This window comes from Cervus elaphus, chromosome 1 (genome assembly GCF_910594005.1).
Source record: "Cervus elaphus chromosome 1, mCerEla1.1, whole genome shotgun sequence".
Taxonomy (NCBI): domain Eukaryota; kingdom Metazoa; phylum Chordata; class Mammalia; order Artiodactyla; family Cervidae; genus Cervus; species Cervus elaphus.
The window spans coordinates 61691826-61715696 of NC_057815.1; the positions used below are offsets into that span (position 1 = coordinate 61691826).

Here is a 23871-nt window from a genome sequence, read left to right on the forward strand (position 1 = left end):
CAGGACCAGTGTGGGTGACAGTGGGCAGGGTACTCCTCCTTTTTTCCCTGTCTGTTCCTGGTACCTCCTTAGAACTTAGGGAAAATGGCTTTGTGTATGTGTGGGGAAGCCCTAAATTTCCAAACTTTCCCTTCCCTTCGTTCAGACCTCTGTGGAGGAGATGATCGCCAGTACCGCCTATCTGGAACTTTTCCTACGGAGTATTTCAGAGCCTGCCTTGCTCCGTACCTTCCTGCGATTCCTGCTGTTACACCGGCATGACACCCACACCATCCTTGACACCCTTGTTGCCCGTATTGGCAGCAACTCCCGGGTATGGCCCCTACCTCTGTCCTGGCTTACCTGGGTGAGCCATCTCCTCTCTCCAACCTTTGTTCTGGGAGGGTGTTTCTGCCCTTCTTTGGCCTTTGTCTCCAGTAATCACTTCAAAGTTAGGTGGCATTTTCTTTCTAGTATTAAACTTTTAACTGTTTTGCGGACATTTTCAATGTGCTTCCCTGCTTTTGTAATATCTGGATCTACATAGGACAGTTATATTTTCTGAATGACTTTGGCCACTCATAGCTGTAGGTTTTGCCAGTGTGCAGCACTTGTAATATGGCATTGACTTGAGATTCTCCTCAGCTGTGTAGTGCTCTGTGGCTTGTAGGTGACTCGAGATCACCTTCAGGCTTTGAGCCTGCTTTATAACTAGTGTGTTCACCTGTTCTTCCTTTTGGATTTGCTGCACTTGAACTGCTGTAACTTGGGGCACCCATTTGCCCACCTGCCTAGTTACATTCCTTCCTCCTGAACATTTTGACTGAATGTTCAGTGTTCACTGTATTGTTCTCTGGTACTGAGGATATAATGGTAAGCAGTGGTTGCTGACTTCATGGAGCTTCCTTCGTAGAGGAGGTAGATAAGCAAACGCATAACTGAAATAATTGAAGGTTGAGGTCATTTTTATAAAAAAAAGGCTGCTTAGAAAAGAGAGTGAAAGTGATAGTCACTCAGTTGTATCCAAGTCTTTGTGACCCCATGGACTATAGCCTGCCAGGCCCTGTCTCCCTGAAATTCTCTAGGCAAGAATACTGGAGTGAGTCGTCATTCCCTTTTCCAGGGGATCTTCCTAACCCAGGGATCCAACCCAGGATTAAAATTTGAAAATGTGTTGGCAGGTGGATTCTTTACCATCTAAGCCAGTAGGGTGATCAAAAAACCTCTCAGAAGAGATGACATTGAACTGAGACCTAAAGGCCATGAGGGAGCTAGCCTACTAAAGAGCAAGTGAAGAACAGTCTAGGCAGAGGGAGCAGTGCTTGCAAAGGACACAAGTGGGGAAGAGGAAATGAAATGTATTTGAGGAGATAAAAGACCAGTGTGACTGGAGGTGTAGTGAGCATGGGGGAGAAAGGAGGGAGAGGTGGGTAAGATTCAGATCATGCATGGCTTTGTAGACCGTGGTAAGAAGTTTAGATTTTAACCAATAGAAATATATATAAAATAGGTGTAAATTGTTTCTAAGTAATAAAGACCTACAGTCTTTCTGGGGGAAATAAAGCATTTGTTTAGCCATGCACTTTATGGCATTTATTTTGGCTCTATCACCATTTTTGTTTCCTCCTTTTATTACAAATAATTGAAGTTCTCCGGGTCTTTGTGTTTGAAATAGAAGTTCTTGAATCACTAAGGGTTCTGGAAAGTTGTTCCAGTTAACTGAGTTAACCTGGTAGTAGGGTTTGAGGTAGGTAAGATTTCTGGATAGCTATGTTTTATATACTTGACATTCTCCTGAATAGCTAAGTTAGGGTATGTGTGAGGTTTTTAGACTGACTCTGATTTGACCAGTGTTTCTGAACCAAGTGTATACCCTAAAATTTGAAAATGACAATAACTACAACAGATTCTAAGCTCTGCTCTAAGTCTCTTGAGTTAAGTCTTTGGAAGTAGGCCCAAGGCATGTGAACTTTTATAATACTCCAAAATGTAAGTATGATACATGCCTTAGCTTAAGAATTATTGGCATAAACCAGTAGGAAATAGTTGCCAAAGCTTTAATTTTACAAAGATATTGAAAAAGTTTTATTTCTAATTATGCTGAAGTTCAACCATTGTCTTAAATCTATTTGGCCTCATAGAGTGTCCTGTTCATATTCTGAGAATGTTGATTTCCTTCCTAGGGTTGATTTATTTTTTTCCTGTGCTGGGCTCTGTTCATCTTGTTTTTGTCTTAATCTTACCCTAACTTCTTTGATTCTCCCTCAGTGTCTTTAGTCTTTAGCACATATTTCTGTTAGTATTGCATTTGGTCCTCTGGTTTCAGGAGCCTTTTGTGGTCTTTGGGTATTTATTCTTGGCTGTCTGCTCTTGGAGGAACCAAATCTGTTCTGATTTCAGGATTCCCATGTTAAACATGCAGGTACTTTCCCTTTCCTCTGTTTGGCCCCTTTAAGCTTGATTCTATTGGCTTGACTTTGTAACCACTATAGTCTGACTTTCCTGGCTTAAGGTGAATAATGCTGGCTAGCTAGTCTGAGTACCTGAGTATCTGTATTAGTTTCCTATTGCTGTCATAACAAATTATCACAAACATAGTGGCTTAAAACAACACAAATTTATTACTTTACCATTCTGTAGGTCATGTATCTGGTACTGACCTTACCCTACTAAAATCAAAATGCCAATGGGGCTGCGTCTTTTTTGGAGGGCCCAGGAGAAAATCCATTTCCTTGATCATTTTAGTCCTTGGTCATGTTTACTTAATTGTAGTTAAAGGACTGAGATTACTATTTTCTTGCTGGCTGTCAGCTGGGAACCATTCCCAGCTTCTAGAGACCAGCTAAATCCTTGACTCCTTACACTTTCAAAACCATCAGTGGTGGATGGAGTCCCTCTCATGGTTCAAATCTCTTTCTTTTTGACCCAACTAGAAAATATTATTTGCTTGTAAAGACTCGTGTGATTTAACTGGGCCTCTCTGGATAATCCAGGCTACTCTCCTCAACTTAAATTCCTTAATAACCTTAATCATGCCTGCAAAGTCTCTTCTGCCATGTAAGGTAAAAAGGTACAAGATCTGGAGATTAGGATCTGTACATCTTTGAGGGACCATTTTTCTACCTACCACACAATCTTTAATGAGTCTGAGTGTTTTCATTAAAACATTAAAACTCATGTTTTAATGAGTCTGAGTGCTAGTTAAGATGGTCATTTAGGATAAATATCCATGCTGACTAAAATGTGAACTGCTATCTTATCTCTTTCCCACCATGACTGGCTTTTAATTTCCCCTCAGTCGTTTGGTAAATGATGAACACCTAGACTGTGGAGGTAGTGCCCTAGACTAAGACCCAGTATTTGTCTTCGAGGAACTCAAGGTATACCTGTCATAAGGAAAGTATAGAGACAGCACTTGGGGATTCAGAGGAGTGAGGGAGAACTTACTTGTGTCTGCTGTTTTTGCCTAGCTGGAGGTGAACCACCCTTATTACTTTTCTGAAACAAAAGGTTTCCCTTGTTCTGGACCCACCTATTTTTTCCTTTTCCCGTCAACTGCCCTTGAACTTTTCTTTATCCTACCTTCTCCGAGAGACACTGGTGTTGGAGAGGTGACTCACACTCCATGTTCACAGCCCCACCTACTTCCTAGCTGGGATTCTTCCAGGTTCCCTCTGGTTTCTTGCTGGTAGGCATTCAGTTACTATGCTGCTACAGTCTGCTGACTGGCATTCACTTAGTTATCATTTTGTGTTGTCTCCTGTTAGACATTCACTCAGTCCCAGTATTTCCTGGGGTCTCTTCATGGATATTCCTTCCATTTAAGTGTTGCTAGAATCTCTGTTGCCAGGTATATATAGCCAGAGTTTGATGACATGTATGTGGTCTATAGAAATGCATTAAATCTGGTACACGGTTTGTTCCTGTCTGTAAATAATGAAGTCTTGAACACAAAAGATAGTGTAATCATTTATTTAATATTTGAATGATTGTTATATGCCAGGCCCTGTGCCATTGTTGTTTTAAGAGTGGTTGGTTGGGCCTTAGGTTGTGGGGGGCGGTTCCCGTTTGTTAAACATCCTAGAGGGCTGAGAGCTCTTACAGTGACTCATCTTCCCCGCCCCCGCCCCCCCCAGCTCTGCATGGTGTCTTTGAGTCTCTTCAGGACCCTTCTGAACCTCAGCTGTGAGGATGTCCTGCTGCAGCTGGTTCTCAGGTACCTGTTGGGGCAGGGCTGAGGGATGGCTGATCCTGAACCTTCATGGCTCTTCGTGCCTTGTGCACTGCTGGGGTGATGGGTTGCATTGGGGTTGCTTGTGCATGTCCTCTTGAAACCTGGCTTAGCCCTGTAGTTCCACTGATGTTCTCCCAAACCCTGTCCTTCCTTCCTGATCTGTCCTTTCTTTTCTGCTGTCTTTCTCAGGTATCTTGTCCCGTGTAACCATGTGATGCTGAGCCAGAAGCCGGCTGTGCGTGATGTGGACCTATATGGACGAGCCGCAGACAAGTTTCTCTCCCTAATCCCACGCTGTTGTCGGCACCGTGCCTCCAGCCCACCTCGTCCAGAGCATGCCTCATGGGCACGAGGTGGGCCTAGCAGAGAGGCAGGGAGAAGGGAGGACACAACGGGTATGGCCTGGGTCCTGGGGGAGCGTAGCAAGAATGCGGGGCCAGGGTGAAAGGAGGGAGGTGGCCGTGAGTGGCATTCCATCTTTAGGGAAGTTGATGAGAGGTGTTGCAGGGTGGATCATTAACTCTACCGGAGAAGTTTAGCTTCTGATCAAAGCTGTTCCTTTTCCTCAGTCTGGTCACGCTCTTCTGTTTCTGTTGTTTTCGTGGTGATGGTGGTGAGGGGGGTGTTGAATGAGGAAAAGCTTAATTTGAGTGGTGGAGAGTCAGCTGTCCGAGCCAGTCACTTTTCTGCTGCTTTGTTGCCGTCTCATGTAGTTACCCATGGTGTCTCATCCCTCTTCCCGCACCTCTGTCTCTTTGATCCCTCTTATGTTCTTTCCCCTCGGCAGGCCCTGGAAGCCCAAGTGTTGACTCCTCTTCTGTGGTGACGGTACCCCGGCCCTCCACACCATCTCGTCTAGCCCTCTTCCTGCGACAGCAGAGCCTGGGTGGCTCCGAGTCCCCAGCCCCAGCCCCTCGCTCACCAGGGCTTGCCACGTCCCCAGCCTCCAGCCCTGGCCGCCGGCCCAGCCCTGTGGAGGAGCCTGGTGAGCTGGAAGACAATTACCTGGAGTACCTGCGTGAGGCGCGCCGTGGTGTGGACCGCTGTGTCCAGGCCTGCCGTACCTGGTCTGCCCCCTATGACGGCGAGCGGCCCCCTCCTGAGCCCAGTCCTGTTGGCTCCCGGACTAAGAAGCGCAGCCTACTGCCCGAGGAGGGCAGGGACAATGCGGGGGAAGGGGAGGAGGAAGAGCTGGGGAGTGGGGGGCTGGCTGGGGGTGCACGGGGAAGCCTTGGCCATCTGCCCCCTCCCCAGCTCAATGGGCTGCCAGGACCATGGCCTGAGGGGGCCAAGAAGGTTCGTCGGGTGCCAAAGGAGGGAGCTGGGGAACCACTTGAGGACACCTCTGAGGGCATGGCAGGACTAGAGGGCTTTGGGCAGGAGCTTCGGGAGCTTGAGGTGGCATTGAGCAATGGGGGTGCTGGCTCTGAGCCCCCTCTAGAGCCTTCACTACCTCTTGAGGAGGAGGAGGCCTACGAGAGCTTCACCTGTCCCCCTGAGCCCCCTGGCCCCTTCCTCAGCAGCCCTTTGCGGACTCTCAACCAGCTGCCAAGCCAGCCCTTCACTGGTAAGCTACTTAGCCTAGGTCTTCGCCTTTGTGTACTTTGCATGTTCTCGACCTGTTTGTGCTAGTTTCTGAGACTTCTTGGCCATGTCATTCCTGTGTACTTGCCTAGCTCCTCATCCATTTTGCTTGGGTCCCCTCCAGATACATATCACGTCATACTTGTGTCTCTGTGTCTGTCTGTACATCTTCCATGCTTGTGCTGGTTTGAGTATTGACTTTTGTCTAAGCCTTATGTGTCTGTCCTATGTGCATGTTCCAACTCTTCCTCAGTCTGGCTGTTTCCTGGGATGTGTGATCAGGATATTTTGTGTTTGGTGTTTCCTGGTAAATCATAGTAATACATCTGAACCATGTGTAAGACATGTGCTGTCCTGTTTGTGAGGCACCTGTAAATCATGCTGTTCTATGCTGTTCCCACCAGTGTATCTGTCTGGGTGTTGGGTCTCCTGTCAGCTCTTCTGTGGCCCATAGTCAGCTCTCTGATGGACTTTCCTTCTTCAGCCCTGGCCTCCTTTCTCCCAGCCTCTTTAGAGAAGGGCTCAGTTTCAAGTTTCTCCTGTTCCCTATCCTTGTACCTTGCCCTGACTGCTCGGTAAGCCTTTCTAAGGGTTTATGGTTAGTGGTAAGAATTGCAGCAGATAGAGTGAAATACCTCTGTCTGGGTAAATTAGATCAGTGACATACTGCTATCAGGGAAAATGACAACACTGGCCTTGACCCCCCAGCTAAGTTTGGTTAGCTGGTTTGTTTTGGTTTCTTCCAAAGACCCTGGGGCTAGACCTGGCCTGAGTGGCTTGGCTAACTCCGTTTTGTTTTTGTTTGATCCTGCTTTACCCAGCCCAGCCCGCACCTGGCTCTTGTCCCTCCTCTATATACCATCCTGGGGGTTTTTGGGAAGACACTTCTGGGAAGCTGTGTAGTGATTTGGACTAGACATTCCTTGAGTTAGTGTCCCGTCTATGTCTTTGATGCAGGTAAATCACTTACTGTGATGCTGGTATGTTGTGAGAACTCAGCATGTGGTAGCTTAGGATTATTATCTCAGGCGCATGGCATATAATAGTTGACCAAGGCACCACATGTCTTCCTGTTGTTTGTAGTTAGGTTACTGTGCATTGATCAGTACAATCAGTACATGTTCTGGGCCCGGGATATGCTGCCATGCTGCTTACACATCATCAGGCCTTTCGCTCTTTAGTAATAACAACTCTTGCAGACTACAGAGAATAGGTGTATTCATTTACTTAGCCTCTGCTTTGCTCTTTCCTTTTCTATGAAACTAGAAGGTGGTGTGCAGGTTTTACCATTTTCTTGAAGTGTTAACTGAAGCTCTCTGTCTTTTTTCTTCTTCATAAACTCATCTGAGGTTTTGTCTTGTAAAAAAGTCCCCTGGAGATGACAAGGGGTATCTTAGGCCTTGCTAAACCAAGAGTTGATTTAGAGCTAAAGCTAGTTGTGTGTGTGTGTAGTGTGAAGACTATTCTAGGATCTTTTTCAGGATTCAGTGTCTCTTGCCCTTCATTGTTCTCCTGGCTTAATTCCTAGGGTAGTTCATAGGCACAGTCCCTTTCCCCCACAAATCCCTGACCAGACAGAATGTGATGGTTCTACTGCACTAGTGTTGGTGACCTGGCTTAGTTGAGGCCAGTTCTTCTAGAAGGCCATTCTAATCCCTTCTGCTAGTCTCTTTTCCACCAAAGAGTCTGTCCTGGATCAGTTTTCTCTGGCCCTGAACTAAGCTGTTTTTTCCTACAGATTCTATCTTACCATTTTTGTTCCCAGTTCTTGAACAAACCTGATTATTTCTTTGGTTCTCCAAAGATTTCTCCCCTTTTAAGTTGACCAGTATAGTCACCTTCTTTGCCTTCATTATGCTTTCTTCTTGCTTTATTTCTGACTCAGGTCTAGTGTTATTCTCTGTTGTGTGTGTAACTTGATTTCTTCTTTTGGTTCTAATCACTTACTCACTTGTTCTTTCTTCAGTTGTTCTCTTGGGTGAAGCTTTTTAAAAAACTGAGAAATATCATATAGCTTATAGTTATTATTGAATACTTAAAATATGCTGGATTTTGACCTAAATTCTGTATATCAGTCTCTCTTTGATCCTCTTAATAACTTTGTGATGTGGGTGTTTTTCTTATTTTAACAAGTAGGAAACTGTGCTTGGAGATTTTTGATTCATCTAGTAATTTTACTAGTTAACAGTAGAGCTCAAATTTAATCAAGTCTGTCTAATTCCAGAGCCTGTGGTCTGGCTCTTCAGCTAGAATGTGTATAAATCTGGCATCTGGCCCTCTTGTGGGTTCATGTGGTGTCTGCCATTTTATCTTGTCCAGAATAGGTGTTCGCAGGATATTTAAACATTCCCAGTGACTGACATACAAGTAATTTTCACCTAGTGGGGGATCTCGTTTTGGGGAGGAACGTGTGTGATGTGCACTGTGTTCAGGCTTTGTATCCTTGTGCCCACCTCCCCAGGCCCCTTCATGGCTGTGCTCTTTGCCAAACTCGAGAATATGCTGCAGAACTCCGTCTATGTCAACTTCCTGCTGACGGGGCTGGTGGCCCAGCTGGCCTGTCACCCCCAGCCCCTGCTCCGCTCTTTCCTGCTCAACACCAACATGGTCTTCCAGCCCAGTGTCAAGTCCCTGCTGCAGGTGTGCGATGCATGCGTGCATGGGTGCGTCCAGGCTCCACGGTGGGCCAGGCCCACAGCTGGAGTGGCCCTGGGGGTGCTGGGAACAGGCCTGGTGGGTCTAGAAAGGACTATGTCAGTCTGCAGCCACCGAGAAATGTCATGAAGTTGTGCTTCATAGGTGCTGGGCTCTGTGAAGAATAAGATTGAGAGCTTTGCAGCCTCCCAGGAGGACTTCCCAGCACTGCTATCCAAAGCCAAGAAGTACCTCATTGCCCGTGGCAAGTTGGACTGGACCGAGGGCCCTGCAGCAGGACCTGCCCCCCGCCGATCTGATTCCCTAGGTGAGGTCTACCCTGCCACCACCTCCCCTTCCTCCCTAGGCAACTAACTAGCTCAGGTTAATTGAATTCTTACTAAGGTGGTGGGAACCCTTACTCCTTACTGGAGAGTTGCAGAGAGTAGAATCTTGATTTTGTCTTCAAGGTCAGAGGAAAAATAGTTGTGTTCACTGAGAGCCAAATCAACAGTATCAGCAAAACTACTCTAGAAGCTTGGGATAGGTAAGGGGACAAATAGTTTCTAGGTTGAGATTGTTTTTTTTTAGGTTGCGATATTGTTAAAGCCTGGTGGAGGATATGACATTTGACACGGGTCTTGAGACATGGGTAGGACTTGGGTGGCAAAGGAGTGGGATGACTTTATTATTTGTTCAGGAGATAGCATGAACTGTTTATCTGGAGCAGGGAATTTGAAAGGTGGTGGAATAGTTGTAGTAAGCCTGGGAAGATTTCCTCACAGCAGAAGGTTCTCAGAGTAGAAGTTGGGATGGGTGGAAGTTGTAAACTTTTAGGCAGTGAGATACCAACTGGAGGTTCTATATGTGGGAGTGGAGAGAGAAGTATGTAAGTTTCATGTGCTAGGTGCATTGGAGTTAGGAAAAGATGGAGTCAGAAGAGCAATAGTCAGAAGACTCTCTTCCAGAAGAGTCAGGAAGTGTCTGCCGTAATGCAGATGTGACCTGTGAGGCTTGAATTAGATTGAATTAGAAGAATTTGATAAGGTGGAAGTGGGAAAGAAGTATTGGCAGTTGAGTGAGTAGTTGTGAGGTATAAGGAAGAAGGAAGAGTTATATATGATGTTTTAAATTTAGATCTTTTATCAGCAAGTATCTTGAGTGCTTGAGCTTCCCAGGTAGTGCTAGTGGTAAAGAACCTGCCTGCCAATGCAGGGGGCATAAGACATGCGAGTTCTATCTGTGGGTCAGGAAGATCCCCTGAAGGAGGTATGGCAGTCTACTCCAGTATTCCTGCCTGGATAATCCCTTGGACAGAGGAGCCTGGCGGTCTACAGTCCATAGAGTTGCAAAGAGTTAGACATGACTGAAGTGACTTAGCACACATCTAAGTGCTACATCTTAGTACATCTGGGTGCTTGCCATGTGGTGTTGTCTTTGGTACAGGGGACTCATGGAGGTACAAGATGAGATACTTATTTTCAAAAAGCTGATAATCTAGACAGGGACTAGAGGACTGTCATAACTGAGGGAGCAAGGTCCCAAAGGTGGTGGAAGTAAGTAGGATCCAGGGCACCAGGGAAATTTTTTTTCCCCTTTTGAGGCAAATGAGAGATCAAAGGAGGAAATGATATGTACCAGTGGAGTTTTGAGATGTAGAGGAAATTTTAGGGAATTTAAGTCATCCTTTATTTGCTAATCTAAGTAGGAAGCACAATAATATGCTGAGCAAGAAAGCAGAGGTGAGATGAGGGCTTTCGGAGGAAAGTGTGTAGGTTGGGAAGAGAGTACCAGGAGGATTATTATAGAGCTGTGAAGGCCCAGCTGAAGTTTCTTAGTATGACTTCCTCATGGTCTAGTGCCAGGAAGTAATCTTGCTTCCACAGTCCTGGTACTATGTTCACTGTGGAAGGGTCCAGGGATATAGGGGTAAATAAGACAGAGTGCAAGCCCTCAAACTCACAGATTAATGTTTGAGGAGAAGACGTGAGAACAAATTATTGAAATGCATCGTGATAGGGCAGTAAAATGGGAAGTGAGTGGAGGCCAAATTAGAGGAAAGTTGGGTATAGGAGGATTAGGGCAGGGATGAAAACATCAAGGAGAACAAAAACTAAGGCAGAAGGGGCTACAGAAGCATGAGAAGAGCCTGGAAGGTTCTGGGGGAGCAGATAGATGGGGGTGCCAAAGCCGAGGGCTCTGTAGAGTCTCTAGAAGAAGTGGGAGGAAGTGTGTGAACCTGGTTGTAATGGACTCTGAAAGCCACATTTAATGTATCTGTTTAATGTATCTCTGTCGCCAGTATTAGAGGGAGAGAATGGAAATGATATCATGATCTGGAGACTAGATCCCCAGAGTCTAGGCCCTAGGTCTTGGACAGGGACAAGAATACATCCAGGGCCAGGAGTCTCAGCAGGAAATTAGAGGAGAGAAGGCAGTATTTTCAGTGGTTCATTTGAACTGACATGAAGTTGTCTGGCCACAACCAGTGGGAGGATAGCTTTGGTGGTTCTAGGAAAGGAATTGGTGGAAGGCCAAGTGGTAGCACAGGAGAGTAGATCTTGGAGGGACAGCGGTGTGTGACAGATCTGATAAAGTCACTGAACTCTGATTGCATATGTAGCCTCTGTGGGTATTGAAGGAGCAGAGGGTGTGGCTGAGGTGTCATAGATGGGAAGGGGGAAAGGGGAAGTGTTTGACTCTAGTATAGAGGGTGCTGGGCAGCAGGAAGTAAGGGCATGTTACAGACTGGGGAGGAAGAGCTTAGTGATGTAGAATAGTGATTGGAAAGGGAGGAGCAGTAAGAGAATCCCTCAAGGTAAAGGGACCTGGAGAAGGGAGGAGTCCTGTCTGGGAATGAAGGGTTGACTGAAGACTGAGTATGGTGGTTGACTGGTGGGAAGGCTGGATGGAGGGAAGGAGGCTGAGCAGGCAGCACTTAGGTGTTAAGAGGCCTAGTTGAGAAGTTCATGAACCTGGGAGGTAGGGGTGGGGTCGGGTGGGGACCTCTCCTCTCCCAGGCCAAGGGATTCTGCCTGACCTCAGCACCTTCCCGACACTCCTGTTTGTTCCCAGTGAAGAGCCGGAGGCCGTCCTTGGGGGAGCTACTCCTGCGGCATGCACACAGTCCAACCAGGGCTCGGCAGGCGGCACAGATGGTTCTCCAGCCTGGGAGAGACGGTGGCGCAGGACTTGGCCTAGGTGGGGGCTCCCCTGGGGCTTCGACACCAGTCCTACCCCCCCGGGGTGGGGCCCCTGAGCGCCAAGGTGAGGCTCTGCGAGTCAAGAATGCTGTCTACTGTGCAGTCATTTTCCCTGAGTTTCTCAAGGAGTTGGCTGCCATCTCCCAGGCGCACGCTGTCACCTCACCTTTCTTGTTGGATACTTCCGAGGAGGGGTCTGGCCCTCCTGTCTCAGGCTTCGGGCCCCTCAATCCTTAACTTTCTTCCATGGACAATCAGGGCCTTGGGTGGCCTGGGCTGGGGCCAGGGTGTAGGCTCCTTTTTATGTTTGGAGGCAGTGGCAAGAGGACTTTTTAATTTATTTCTGATGAATGTTTTCTGGAGAACTTGTTGCAATATGTATAAAAGGGAAATCTCTATTCTGTGCTCATTTTTCTTTCCCACCCTTTATCTGTGGGGCTGGGGCTCCAGGAAAGTTGTAAATAGATGGGGAAGTGGTCAGGGTGTTTTCTCTCTGGTGAGGACATGATACCAAGGTTTCAAGGTACCTCTTATGCCTTTAGAGGGTGAGGGGACAAGAAGCCTAGAGAAAAAAGCTGGGACTTTTCATCCTCCAGACCCCCACAGGAAGAAGCAGCATGGGCCCAAAATGTTTGGGGGAGCAGCAGTTGATGTTTATTGGGGACCAGTACCCCATGTCAGATCTTGGGGGCCTCGCCCCCTGCATCTTTCGCCTCAGCTTCATTCGTCGCTGTCGAACTCCGAGGATAGACCCTGCAGCAGGGGCAGGGACATGGAGTGCCGGTCGGGGTCCCCGGGGCCCCCACCCTGGGCTCCTGGTGGGGGGCTGCGGGGGCTGAAGAGCCAGTTCTCTGCCAGGGTTGGGGATAGTCACAGCTTGACTCGTGCCCTGGTCTTTCTGCCTCCCTGGTCCCTCCCTCTGGTCTTCTGTCCTGTACCCACCCCCTCACCAGGACCATGCTTCCATCTCACCCTCCCCTGGCTCCCTTACTCCATCCCTTTGACCAGGGTCCAGTGTGGAGTTACGTGTGGCCCACACATTCCTGGGCTATACTCCCCATGCACTTTCCCTCCACCGTATCCCAGCCCTCTCATCTTCATTTCCTCTAGCAGTACCTGACAGCATCTGGGGGCCCCTTCGGAAGGGGTTTCGACCCTTGTAGGAGAATCTGGTTGGTCTGCCCTCTGGCCCTTCTTGGGGAGGTGGCGTAGGTGGGGCTGGGACAGGTGGGGGCACATCAGCAGCTTCGGGGATGTCATCAGAGGCTGATGCAGGGGCCGATGGTGGCATGATGCTGAGGTTGGGTCTGGCCCAGCTGGCCCCTTGGGGCAGTGGGTCTTTGATCAGGGGCTTCTGTGGTCCCAGCACTCCCTTGGGTTGCAGTGAAAACTTGAGGCAGGAGAAGGCAATAGGCAGTGATCGTTGTAACCGGAGCAGCTGGGGCTCACGGGCTGTTGGCAACAGCCCCAGCTGTAGCCAGGAGCAGGAGAAGACCTGGTAGATGATGTAGATGCTGTGGGTGCTTCGGAGCCAGGGAAGAGACTGCTGTAGGCTCACCTGCCCTGGTGGCAGCAGCAGGAAGGCCATCTTCTTGCGTAGACCCCCCATGTGTAAGCGGATCCGGCAGGGCTGCCCATCCAGCAGTCGCATTTCTTCATAGGTTATCTCTGCTCGGCTGTTTGGTGAGTATTCTCGAGTGCAGTGGGCGAAGGCACCCTCAGAGCCTGCCTGTTCCAAGAGGTTTGGTAGCAGCCCCACTGGTTGTAGTGCCCGCCGGCCCTGCCGACCTGGCAGAGCCAGGCGGCTGTGGGCTGGGCGGGACTGTTTCACTAGAACACCCAGTAGATCATAGCAGGCTGCATCAGACAGAAAAGGTACTGCCACTACATTGGGCCCAAAGCGCTCCTCGATAACCTGCGGGCAGTCAGTATATAGGTCAGGGACTGAGATGGGGCCAGGTTAGGAGTTAGTTAACCTGGTAGCCTGCTCTAGATGGACCCTCCCACTGTCACTGTTCTTTATACTCCACAAAGTGCTCACAGCGTGGTGCTTCTTGCTTGTCTCCGAGTTCTTCCTATAGCAAAACCTGAATGTCTGCTGTGTGCTACTCTGCTAGATACAAGAGACTTTGTCCTTGTCCTAAAACAGCTCAGAGAGCAAACTGCAGAGCAGATGATTTAACAGCCTTTGTCTTTGATTGAAGAGGATCAAAGATAGTTTCTAGGTGGTAATACTTTAGCTTTGAGGGAATTAGCAAGCTAAGAGAATGGTCAGTCCAGGCAGAGGGAACAGCCAGTGAAAAAAGCTTGAACTTAGAAACTAAGAGGGGCATAGTCAGGAACAGATACTTTCATGTTAAGTCTGGGGTATGGAGAGGGACAGGATACAGGAGCTCAGTTATTCAAGGCCTTACGTGTGTGCTAACGGGAATTTTACCCCGAGGACAGTGGGAAGCCACTTGAAGGGCTCTGCTTAGGAGGGGCACGATTCAGGTAGGCATTTTAGAAAGTTAGTTTTGTCTAAGAAGGCACAAAATAGAGAAAAGTCAGTTAGCATTGTAAAATTCCAGGTAAGACATGGTAAGGCCCTGAAGTAAAACCGTGGGGGAAGATACTTAGGTTATAGAATTAGTAGGACTTGGTCACTTAAGGGGTGAGGGAAAAGGCATCCTCAACGATTATTCTTAGGTGATTGGTTAGATGGGTGCTGTTACTAACCAAGAGTGGATACACAAATAGGTCTGGAAGTTCATGCTTATTATACTATGTTTATAACCTCTTAGTATACATCTTCTGCCTGAGCTGAAGGAGATAGTTCTTGTGTGGATTTGAGGCCTCATGTTTGTAATACTAGTTCCAATAGGCTTTTACGGATCACAGTTCCTCTTGGTTTGGTCCTTCTTGTCTTGGCCTTTTTGTGCTTGGTTTTTGCCATGGAAATTTATTAGGCCCTTATTCTTACTCTGAGGGCCCCAATGTTATCCTAAAGTAGGAATAATAACGTGCTCAGCTCTGTGCTAGGGTGAGTGTGTTCTTGGCAGAGTCACCATTTGAGACCATTGCCTGCTTCCACTGTGCTTCTGGGTGGAAGTTCTGAGGACTTAGAGGCCTGCAAATTTAGCCTCTCCCAGGGGCAGCCCATGAAAATGATGGTGGAAGATTATCTTCCTGTAGGTACCTTGGTGGTTTGAATTCTGAATAGGGAGCCCTTGAGCCACATCCTGTTTAGTGAGGTGTTCTACAAGTGCCCACTAACTCAGCAGTTCTGGAGAGAGGAAATCAGGTCACTCAAACCTTGAATTTGTCACATATCATCAGTGATTTATCCTGTATGTCTCTACCCTGACTTTCCTGACAATTGTTCATTTAAATAGGACAGGGAGTTTTTCTGATTCTCAGAGGTGGTGTAGCTTTCTGATAGTTAAAGAGCTCATTTACTTCACCCCAATTGATCAGGACCATCCTTTCCCCTTGCTGAGACTAGTTGCTCTCATTCTTGAGAGGACCTTGACTCTTCTCTTTCTGCCTGGGAAGCTGACCTCTGTGGTGAGCAAGTACTCCATTTCAAATGGGAGTTACGTGCCATTAAGGCTGCTTTGAGTTTACTGGGCACTTCAAGATGATTGTTTTAAACTTGGTGGGTTGCCTTCTGCAAAGGCTTCAAATTCACTTTAATTCAGATAACATGACCAGAATTGATCCCTAAATTCTCTAATCTCAGAAATTGTGGCCATCTAAATTTGGTGTGGTTTTTTTTTGGACACCGGCAACTCAGATAGAGCTGAAATCTGCCTGCTTCTGAAAATCTGTATATTTTGGTTCAAAACCCAAGTTTCTCATCCTGTGGAAGTTAAACTGGAGGGAATATCTGTGAAGAGGTCAAAGGTAAAGTTCAGGTTCTTTAGAAAATGTAAAAGGCCTTTCACCATTAGCCCCTGTACCTCTTCTTCCTCATTTTCATCACTACTTCTTTGAACTCTGTTCCAGAGGACTATTTGCAGTTCACTAATACACATTTTTCTTTTCCCTTTCTTGATGTTTGCACATATTCTACCTTTAGTTAGTACACTGTTCACTCACTCCCGTCCCCCTCCCCCCCATTTAGGTGTTTCTTACACACTCTTTATGTGCCAGGTATTCCTCTTCCCTCCATGTGAATAACTTCTCCTTGTAGAGCTAGAATGTTACTTACTCCAGGAAGCCTTTATGACCTTCTAAGTCTGTCCCCAACACAGCACTTCTTCTTACTCTCTTAGCTCCCCATTCATTGTCTTTCAAGGAAGCTTTCTGACTGTTTTTGCAATTGTAATCAAATTGGACACTTAGTGCAGTGCCTCACACAGAAGACAGCACTGAGTGAATCCTAGTTGTTATTGTCTTCACCCTTCCAACCTCTTCCTACTTACAAGCTGCTGAGACCTATGTAGGTCACACTGTGTTGTTTCCTCTTTTGCCCTCTTTTCCTACCTTATCTTTGATGAGAGTCCAGGTGGCATCAGCTTCATCCAGTGTCAGCAGGTGGGGGGTACCAACCAACATGACGGGGTGTGGGAGGGGTTAGGCAGGGCAGTGGCTGCTGCGGGACCCCAGGCTGCCCAGGGAGGCGAGGCCCCAGGTGCTGGACTCTGACCTACTGCAGCATGAGGTCATAGAGGTCCTGCTGGGTGTTGGGGCCTGGGGTGTGGAGAGGGCAGTCACTTTCATAACCTCACTGTACCCGCAACCTGAGTGCATACTTTTTAGTCAACCCGTTCATTCTCCTGCTTCAGTGGGGGAGGAAGATTGAGGTTTCCATTAGGATGTGTTTATGTGTGTGTATAGTTCTTGGTCTGAATTCTTTAAGGAAACAGGATCAAGCCTTTCCTCCTTAAAGCAATTTGCAATGCTGTTGTCAGTTGCAAATAACTTCTTTGTGAGGTTGGATTGGGGTCTTGAAAGACATGGAGAAGCACAGATCAGGACTTAAACTGAGAACAAAGCAGTGGTTCTGAACCTTGGCTGTACTTTGGAACGAACTGAAAGCTTTAGAAATTACTAGTACCTGGATCCTATGCCCAAGGATTTTGATTTAACTGGTCAGGAATATGCCTGGGCATCAGGAATTCTAAAAGCTCCCAGGCAATTCTAATATGCAGCCTAGGTTGAAACCCATTATTAATGAGTGGGTTACAATTGCAGTAAAAACCAGGTGTGTGTAGGAGGTTGCCAAGCTGAGCAGTGACAGTGTGGAGGATAAGAATCAAATTGGGGTATTGTTGCCTTAGTAACTGGAGAGAATTTTCTGGAAGCCAGAATTTCCCAGGTAAATTTAAGAAAAATTTTCTTCATCCTCTATTCCCTTTCCTGGGCTGCTTTGTATCTGGTGGATACTCTTTATGGCCCTAATCTCTGGTTTTCACTTGTTTCTCTGCCCCAAAATCTCAACCTGTTGTTTTGCTGAAGAAGAGTGGTTTTTTCCCCTGGAGAAGAACCACTCTAGAGAGTCTTGCTAGTAGCTACTTTCCCACTCCACTCCTGTGTGCCTGTGAAGACCCCTAGCATGTGGGGTGCATCCTACCCTATCCCTCCCCAGCATGTCGGGTTACCCCACAAAGTTGGCCATTGTCTGAGCTGGCTGAGGTGATACGAGTATGGGGCACTGGGAAGGGTCCTACCAAGGTGGGAGAGAGTGTTGTCAGGAAAAGTTTCCTAGGAGAGGGTTGCTCTTCCTAGACAGGGCTAGGATATCAGGTCTTTGAGCAAAGGTTTGACAGTGAGCATGCGTCATGGTCCAGGAGAAGAATTAATATTCAAATGTTTGTTAAAATTGTGTTAGAGACTATTCCAAACACTTCAAATGAATTATCTTAGTGAATCCTTTTAGTAATCCTTGAAGTAGATAGTGTCATTTCTATTTTATGGGTGAATTAACAGGCTCAGAGAGGTTAGATAAATTTAATGCAAGGCATACAGTGAGTTATTGGAGGATCTGGGATTCAAATCCATTCCTGCCTGACTCCAGCTTTAACCATTAACCAGTAGTTCTTTTTGGTGAAGGGAGAGATCAACATGTTCCTTCTGCTCACCTGAGTGTGTTGGGAGAGCTGTGTGCAGGTAGAAGTACAATGCAGTGTGGTGAAAAGGAAATGGGTAGGATGAGAGAAGAGATGCAGTAGACCAAACCAGAAATCCCAAGTTTCTTGTTATGTGAAACCAAGTCTCTCTTCCTTCTGGTGCCCCTTTGGCACATTTTTAATTATGGTTGATGAGGAGAGGTCACCTTGTAAAGTATAGTTGGCACCTCTTTTTTCTTAGAAAGGAATTCTGAGTGAGGTAGATAGAGGTAGAGAGCAGACAAAGACAAGATGCGTAGGGGAAGGCTGGCCATCAGTGCAAGGAGACAGATGCAGAGGGACAGAGACAGTGAGAGCTGCTGGGAGACAGAGGCAGGGAGTGACACACATCTGTCTCCTGAGGGGGGATCCAGATTGAGAAGCAGGTGGATGAAGCAGGTGCAGGTATGATGTGCTGTTGGTGAAATCAGATGAGGCTCTCTTTGCAGATTTTTGTTCATAGCGGGGGCTCAGAGGGGAAATTGGGTACAGTTCAACTCCTTGGCCAGAATCCTACACCTCTGTCTTCTCTCTCTTGCTGTCTGATTACCATGATTCTCCAGACTCCCTAATCCCTTATTGCCCTACCCTAAGTAAATCTGTCTTTCCTTTTGGCACATAGAATCTGAGACTGAAAATTGCTGAAGGGCAAGAGATGACAGCTGAGTTCTGGGTGGAATTGATGAGCCCGAGGACTGGGCTGTTTGGGCCTTATCCTGTTCATGGGTTTTTCCGCCATTGTAGCACCTTCTGTGGTCTCCCTTGGGAAAGGGGCACAGCTCATCAGCGTATTTAAGGGGTGACCAGAGTGGAGAGCATGAGGGGAACAAACAGGTGGGGGTTGTTATCCAGAGAACAATGCTGCTTTCTACAGGAACTTCTAGGGTAGTGTAGAATGGTGTTGATAGCAAAGACTTTAGAGTGACAAAGAGTCCTAACAGGTCTCTTCACTTCTCTTGGGCTACAGGGATAATCCTACAGGTCCCTAATCCCTTATTTGAAATCTCCTGGGATGGGTATATTTTGGAATTCAGGATGATTCAGATTTTAGAAAGGGAATATAGTGCCTTTATGATACGTAAAGGAGTACCCCAGTGAGATTCAGGGCAGTGCCCTACTGTAATCAAATCTATCAATGTTTCTGTAGTTAAATATATGAATATTCATACTGAGATAAATAAATATTATAAATATGATCGTGACGGGTCAGGCCAGATTTTGGGTCAAAGTTATGAACAAGCTATTGTTTCTTCAGAGATTTTTTTATTTTGGAATTATAGATAAGGGATTATGGGCTTATAATCATTCTCAGGTTGTTGTGGAGGAGTAAGCGTGCCAGAAAAGCCTTCTAAATACACCACATGGTAGGTATGTATGCAATCTCAATCCAAAACAAAATAAAAATGTCCAAGGGGGTGGACTTTTTGACTTACAGTGGACAATGTATGGCTTTGGACTCAGCTGCCTTGGGAGTTGTGCACAACCACAGAATGAAGGTGCCTTAGAAGAGAGGCTTCCTGTGGTGGGCGGGGAACAGGATTCATTGCTTTTGAACATTGGCTGCATATGATTTCCCTTTTCATGTACCAGATTGGGAAGGTGTATGTGTGTGTGTGTGTGTGCGCGCGCGCGTGTGCGTGTGTGTGTGTGTGTGTGTGTGTGTGTGTGTGACACAGGACTGTCACATTTCTTTATATTTCTTTATAATAATGTTGTAATAAATATCTTACTGCATACATGTTTGTTCACATCTCTAATTATTTTGTCAATATAGATTTTTTGAGGAGGTTTCACTAAGAGAAAGATGTGTACATCTTAAAAGACCGATGACCCATTAGGGTTAGAATTTTATCAAAGTTATCTGCAAAATCATTACGTGGATGGTTTTTACCTCAGAACTTCATGAAAAAGGTTAGCCTTGAGAATGACGGAGTCTACACTTGGACTGAGAAAAACTGAATTTGCTCCTTGTCCACTTGGCTTCAGTGTGACAACACTCTGAAAATCACACAGCTTCTGGGCTCTCTCTGTAGTTACTTGTTGATGAGGACCTGGAGATGGCATCACTTGCTTTTTTTCAGATCCACAGCCTCCCGTGTGGCATCCCGTGGTGCTCGGTCCAGCTACCTGTGCTGAGTGCTCTGACTGCACCCACTTCAGGTCTTTGTGATTAACTCCAGTACCCACTGTTATGATCATTTTCCCAGAGAGCTTAGGTCTGGCTGTGCAGCCCGCAGCTTTCTCTGACCGCGTAACAGTGTCTCGCTACCTTTTATGTGAGAATATACTCATTCTAGACTTAACGCTGGGCTTCCCTGGTGGCTCAGCAGTAAAGAATCCTCCTGCAATGCAGGAGATGGGTAGGGAAGATCCCCTGGAGGAGGAAATGGTAACCCACTCCAGTATTCTTGCCTGGGAAAGCCCATGGACAGAAGAGCCTGATGGGCTGGAGTGCCTGGGGGTCACAGAGTTAGACAACTGAATACATGACTGGCCGCGCACCCAGACTTAATGCTGGCTTGAAAGATCTTTCTGTGCAAGGTCCTTGCAGTGTGGAGTTTTTTTTTTTTAAATTAGCAGAAAGTGAATCCCATGTTAGGCAACACCATGACACTTCCTGTTTAATATTTCTGTTCTTGGTAGCCACAGCAATGTGAAATATTCCTGTTTCATCATATTGCACCAACATCATGTGCTCATGATGCTGGCCAGGACAAATAGGGGTGCTGATGAGAATTTTATTTGAGAATTCTATATTCTTGTTTGAGGATGCACAAAAGGGCATGTTGGTAAGAGAAGATAATGATCTCTGGCAAACAGGTGAATTGGTTACAATGATTTTCTGGGCTATCAAAATTTCTTTCAGTTGAACCCCTGACCCCTGAAGCTATAGGCCCAGGGAGAGAAGTTCTAGTCATCAATATCTGAGACTTTGGCAGGGCAGTGAGGGTAGGGGGAATAGTGGTTTACATATAGAGACCAAGAAGGTTCTCTGAATTGAGAATGTCTTCAGGATCACAGTCTTGGAAAAATTTGGGAATCCAGGGCATCTTATCCCAATTATCAGAAACTGGGGAATAAGCCTGCTTAACTCCTTCCCGAAGGGTAGACTGAAAACAGAATCAGACTCCAGGCATAGAGGGAGGGCTATAATTCCAGATAGGTGCCCAAGTACTTGAATCTGGAGGCTAAGTCACTTTCCAGACCCCTGGGTCCAGGGTCTATAGAGAAGCTTTGGTGTGGGAACGTGGGCAGATTTAGGTTAAAATGATGGAGCAGAGTCAGGGGAGAAGGAGGAGGGTGGTTTTAAGTTAAATCATGTGTATTGTCCCATGATAATTCCCTGGCACCTTTTCTTACCTCCTTTGCATGGCAACATGTTTGCCTGTCTCCTGTCTCTTCCCAAGCAGGATGCATGGCTAGACCAGTCTACAGATCTCTGGTACACAGAGACTTCACAGCAAATATCTGTTGAGTGGTTGTCACAGTCATATGCAGATCATGGGACAAAGATGACATCATCCACACCTCCAGACCCCAGACTCCTCTGAATGTACCCCCTCTCCCACCCTCAGGCTCCCTTGTTTTCACTGCTCATTAGAACTGGCTTTTCTTGAATGTGAAGATTTCCAGGAGCCGGTCCCTGATCTGCTTGGTGCGGGCCCCATAGATGAGAGGGTTAAGGGCAGGTGGCAGCAGCAGATAGGTGTTAGAGAGAAGGACGTGCACAGGCTTGGGGACGGTGTGACGACCAAAGCGGTGTGTGAGGTAGGAGAAGAGACCAGGCACATAGAAGGCTAGAATGACACAGATGTGGGAACTGCAGGTACCAAAGGCCTTGGTGCGGGCTTCCCGGGTGGGCAGCCGCAGCACCGCGTGGGCGATGAGCCCATAGGAGCCCGTGATGCCTAGAATATCTATACCCGACACAGCCAACGACAGCACCAGCCCGTACAGGTTGTTGGCTCGTGTGTTACCCACCACCAGCTCCACCACTGCCATGTGTGCACAGTAGGCATGGTCTATGTTCTGGGCCTGGAAGTGCTCAAACCGTGCGACCAGCAGAGGGAAAGGCACAACAATAGCCACAGCTTTTAGCGCCAGTGCCAGAGCTGCATACCCCACACGGGCTTTGGTGACCAGGATGGGGTAGTGCAACGGACGCCCGACTGCCACAGCGCGGTCACAGGCCATGGCCAACAGTACACCGGATTCCACCGCTGTCAGTGCGTGAACAAAGAACATCTGCGCCAGGCAGGCAGCGTAGGGCACAGGCCGGGGCCCGAGCCACAGCACAGCCAGCAGCCCTGGAGCTATCGATGTGGCTAAGCTCAGATCTGTGGCTGCCAGGGTGGCCAGGAGCAGAAACATGGGCTGCTGCAGTGTGGAGGCTGTCTGCACCACTGCCAGGAGTGCTCCATTCCCCAGCAGGGAGAGCAGGTACGCGGGCCCAAAGACCAGTGTCAGCCAGGCCTGCGCGCCCCCGAGCCCTGGGATGCCGGTCATTATGAAGAAGGCTGGGCGTGAGAAGGTAGCGTTGGGCTGTGGAGCTTCTGTCATCCTGTGGGGTCAGAGCTTCCGGGCTCATGGAAGCATGACTCATGATGGGAGAAGGACAAAGGGAGAGATTTTGGGGGTGTCAGTGGCACAGATCCATGCATGTATGTGTAGGAATCATGCAGGGCTGGGAGGCAGTGGCATAATCTTTGACTGGGATTATATGGATATAACCTTGGATAATCAGGGTCACAACCCTAGCTCGGGTGAAGAATCCCTTTGCCTGAAAGTCCGTGAGTGTTGGGGGAGTAAAGGGGAACAGTGGAAGCGAAGTGGGGGTGTCACTGCTGCCGTGCTAGAATAGCTGGAGCCCTCCACTTGGGGCTCAGCTGAGAGTGGAGCTGAGGTGAATTTTTTCTTCCTCAGAGTCCAAGTAGAGTCAGTCTTAGTCTCTGTAGATGAAGAGAAAGCCAGTGCTGGGTGGGGATCAGGCCTCAGGCTGGTCCTGTTCCTGACTGTATCTTAGGCAGAACTCCTGGGCCCGACTTCCTCAGCAGGGGTGGGCACAATGATCTTACGTGTTGCCCAGCTTTAACATTCTGGGCACCAGCCCTCCAAGAGGAAAGGAAGAGAGTGGAGAGAAAGGGAGAAACAGGAGGAGGAGGCAGAAGGGACCTGGAGCAAAGTAGGAAGGCTGATAGGAGAAAACCTGGTGGGTTTTTGGGGTGTGGGGTTCTTCTGTTATTCTTCACTCCATGCTGAAGTAGTGAACTTGAACACGGGCTGGAGAATTGACGTTGGGCGTGGGAAGCAACGGAGAAAGAGAGATGGCAGCAGAGAAAGGAACTTCTCTCTCTGTCTCCTTTCCTCCTTCACATTCCAGAAGGGGGGTCACATTCCAGAGTTGAGTCTCATTCCTGGGGTGCCAGAGGCAGAGCAGGTGACAGAAGGGGAGGAAACGGCACTCAACACAGACTAGCAGCCAGAGGAGGAAGAAGTATCTCTGGTGTTGGAGGAGGCAGGATGAGTAGAGCCAGTTTCTCCCAGAACCTAGCCCACAGCAGAAACTTAATAAAGGTTGGATGGATAAATGAAGGAGGAAAAAAGCCCCAGAAGACTTGACTGAGGAAAGGCCCTAAGCACCAAGTGTTTGCAGCTTCTCTTCACCTTGACTGATGCCTGTGGGGCCCTTTATGTGGCTGTTCTAGCTGCTTCCCTCAGGGCCCTTACCCCTCCCACCTGGGCCATATTAACTCTTCCTTGTTCTGCCTCTGGTAGCTTGGGTAACTCAGGAAAGAGAGTAAAGAGGCAGAGATGGGGACAATGATGAAAGAGACTGACTTTTTGCATTGAAAGGTCTGGGTTAGAGGAAACTTTTCTCTGGGAGGTCTTTGCTGACTCACTGATGTCTGGAGAGAAAAGACCTTGCTTTTCTTTATTCTTTAATAGTATCAGTTCCCCTCTATTGTAATTACTTGTCTCTCTTTCCTCCACTAGACTGAAAGAGTTACAGGCAGTATTTCTTATTAGCCTCAATATAGCCACCACTTATCATAATAGCTGGTAGTTAATTGTCAATAAATAAATATTTATTGCTCTTAATTATGGGACAAAACGGCTGGTCCAAATGGCCACCCAGACAGCATTT

At 47.5% G+C, this 23871-nt stretch overlaps 3 protein-coding genes across 16 annotated transcripts in view; 1 reads left to right on the forward strand and 2 right to left on the reverse strand.

Annotated features, from left to right (window-relative positions):
- FHIP1B (FHF complex subunit HOOK interacting protein 1B) overlaps positions 1-19464 on the forward strand; it is a 32454-nt gene extending 12990 nt beyond the window's left edge. For 7 of the 14 annotated variants that reach the window (XM_043905466.1, XM_043905457.1, XM_043905550.1 and 4 more), the window contains 7 exons: positions 146-346; positions 4116-4195; positions 4403-4608; positions 5001-5780; positions 8259-8437; positions 8597-8759; positions 11507-19464. In XM_043905466.1, coding sequence (XP_043761401.1) covers positions 146-346; positions 4116-4195; positions 4403-4608; positions 5001-5780; positions 8259-8437; positions 8597-8759; positions 11507-11871 — 1974 coding nt within the window. In that variant the 3' untranslated portion in view covers positions 11872-19464. Of the gene's footprint in view, positions 1-145; positions 347-4115; positions 4196-4402; positions 4609-5000; positions 5781-8258; positions 8461-8596; positions 8760-11506 lie in introns of those variants that run through there. The other 7 variants (XM_043905542.1, XM_043905533.1, XM_043905569.1 and 4 more) reach the window with 6 other exon arrangements.
- Positions 12355-16231, reverse strand: C1H11orf42 (chromosome 1 C11orf42 homolog). The gene is made up of 3 exons (XM_043905592.1): positions 16102-16231; positions 12751-13549; positions 12355-12485 (listed from the first exon to the last, which is right to left on the reverse strand). The coding sequence occupies exons 1-3, from the start codon at positions 16171-16173 to the stop codon at positions 12355-12357; spliced, it is 1002 nt and encodes a 333-aa protein (XP_043761527.1). The 5' UTR covers positions 16174-16231.
- Positions 19465-21242: 1778 nt separating the features above from the next.
- LOC122694678 (olfactory receptor 52W1) lies at positions 21243-22298 on the reverse strand. The gene has a single exon (XM_043903764.1). The coding sequence runs from the start codon at positions 22284-22286 to the stop codon at positions 21324-21326; it is 963 nt and encodes a 320-aa protein (XP_043759699.1). The 5' UTR covers positions 22287-22298; the 3' UTR covers positions 21243-21323.
- Between the last annotated feature and the right edge of the window lie 1573 nt (positions 22299-23871).

Excerpts from the sequence above, each read along its gene's own strand:
- LOC122694678 (XM_043903764.1), bottom strand. The coding sequence starts at position 22,286 with ATGACAGAAGCTCCACAGCCCAACGCTACCTTCTCACGCCCAGCCTTC.
- C1H11orf42 (XM_043905592.1), bottom strand. The coding sequence starts at position 16,173 with ATGTTGGTTGGTACCCCCCACCTGCTGACACTGGATGAAGCTGATGCC. Across the intron at positions 13,550-16,101 it reads GGACTCTCATCAAAGATAAG|GTTATCGAGGAGCGCTTTGG; the intron begins GTAGGAAAAGAG and ends GACTGCCCGCAG. Across the intron at positions 12,486-12,750 it reads GGGCCCCCAGATGCTGTCAG|AGAACTGGCTCTTCAGCCCC; the intron begins GTACTGCTAGAG and ends CAACCCTGGCAG.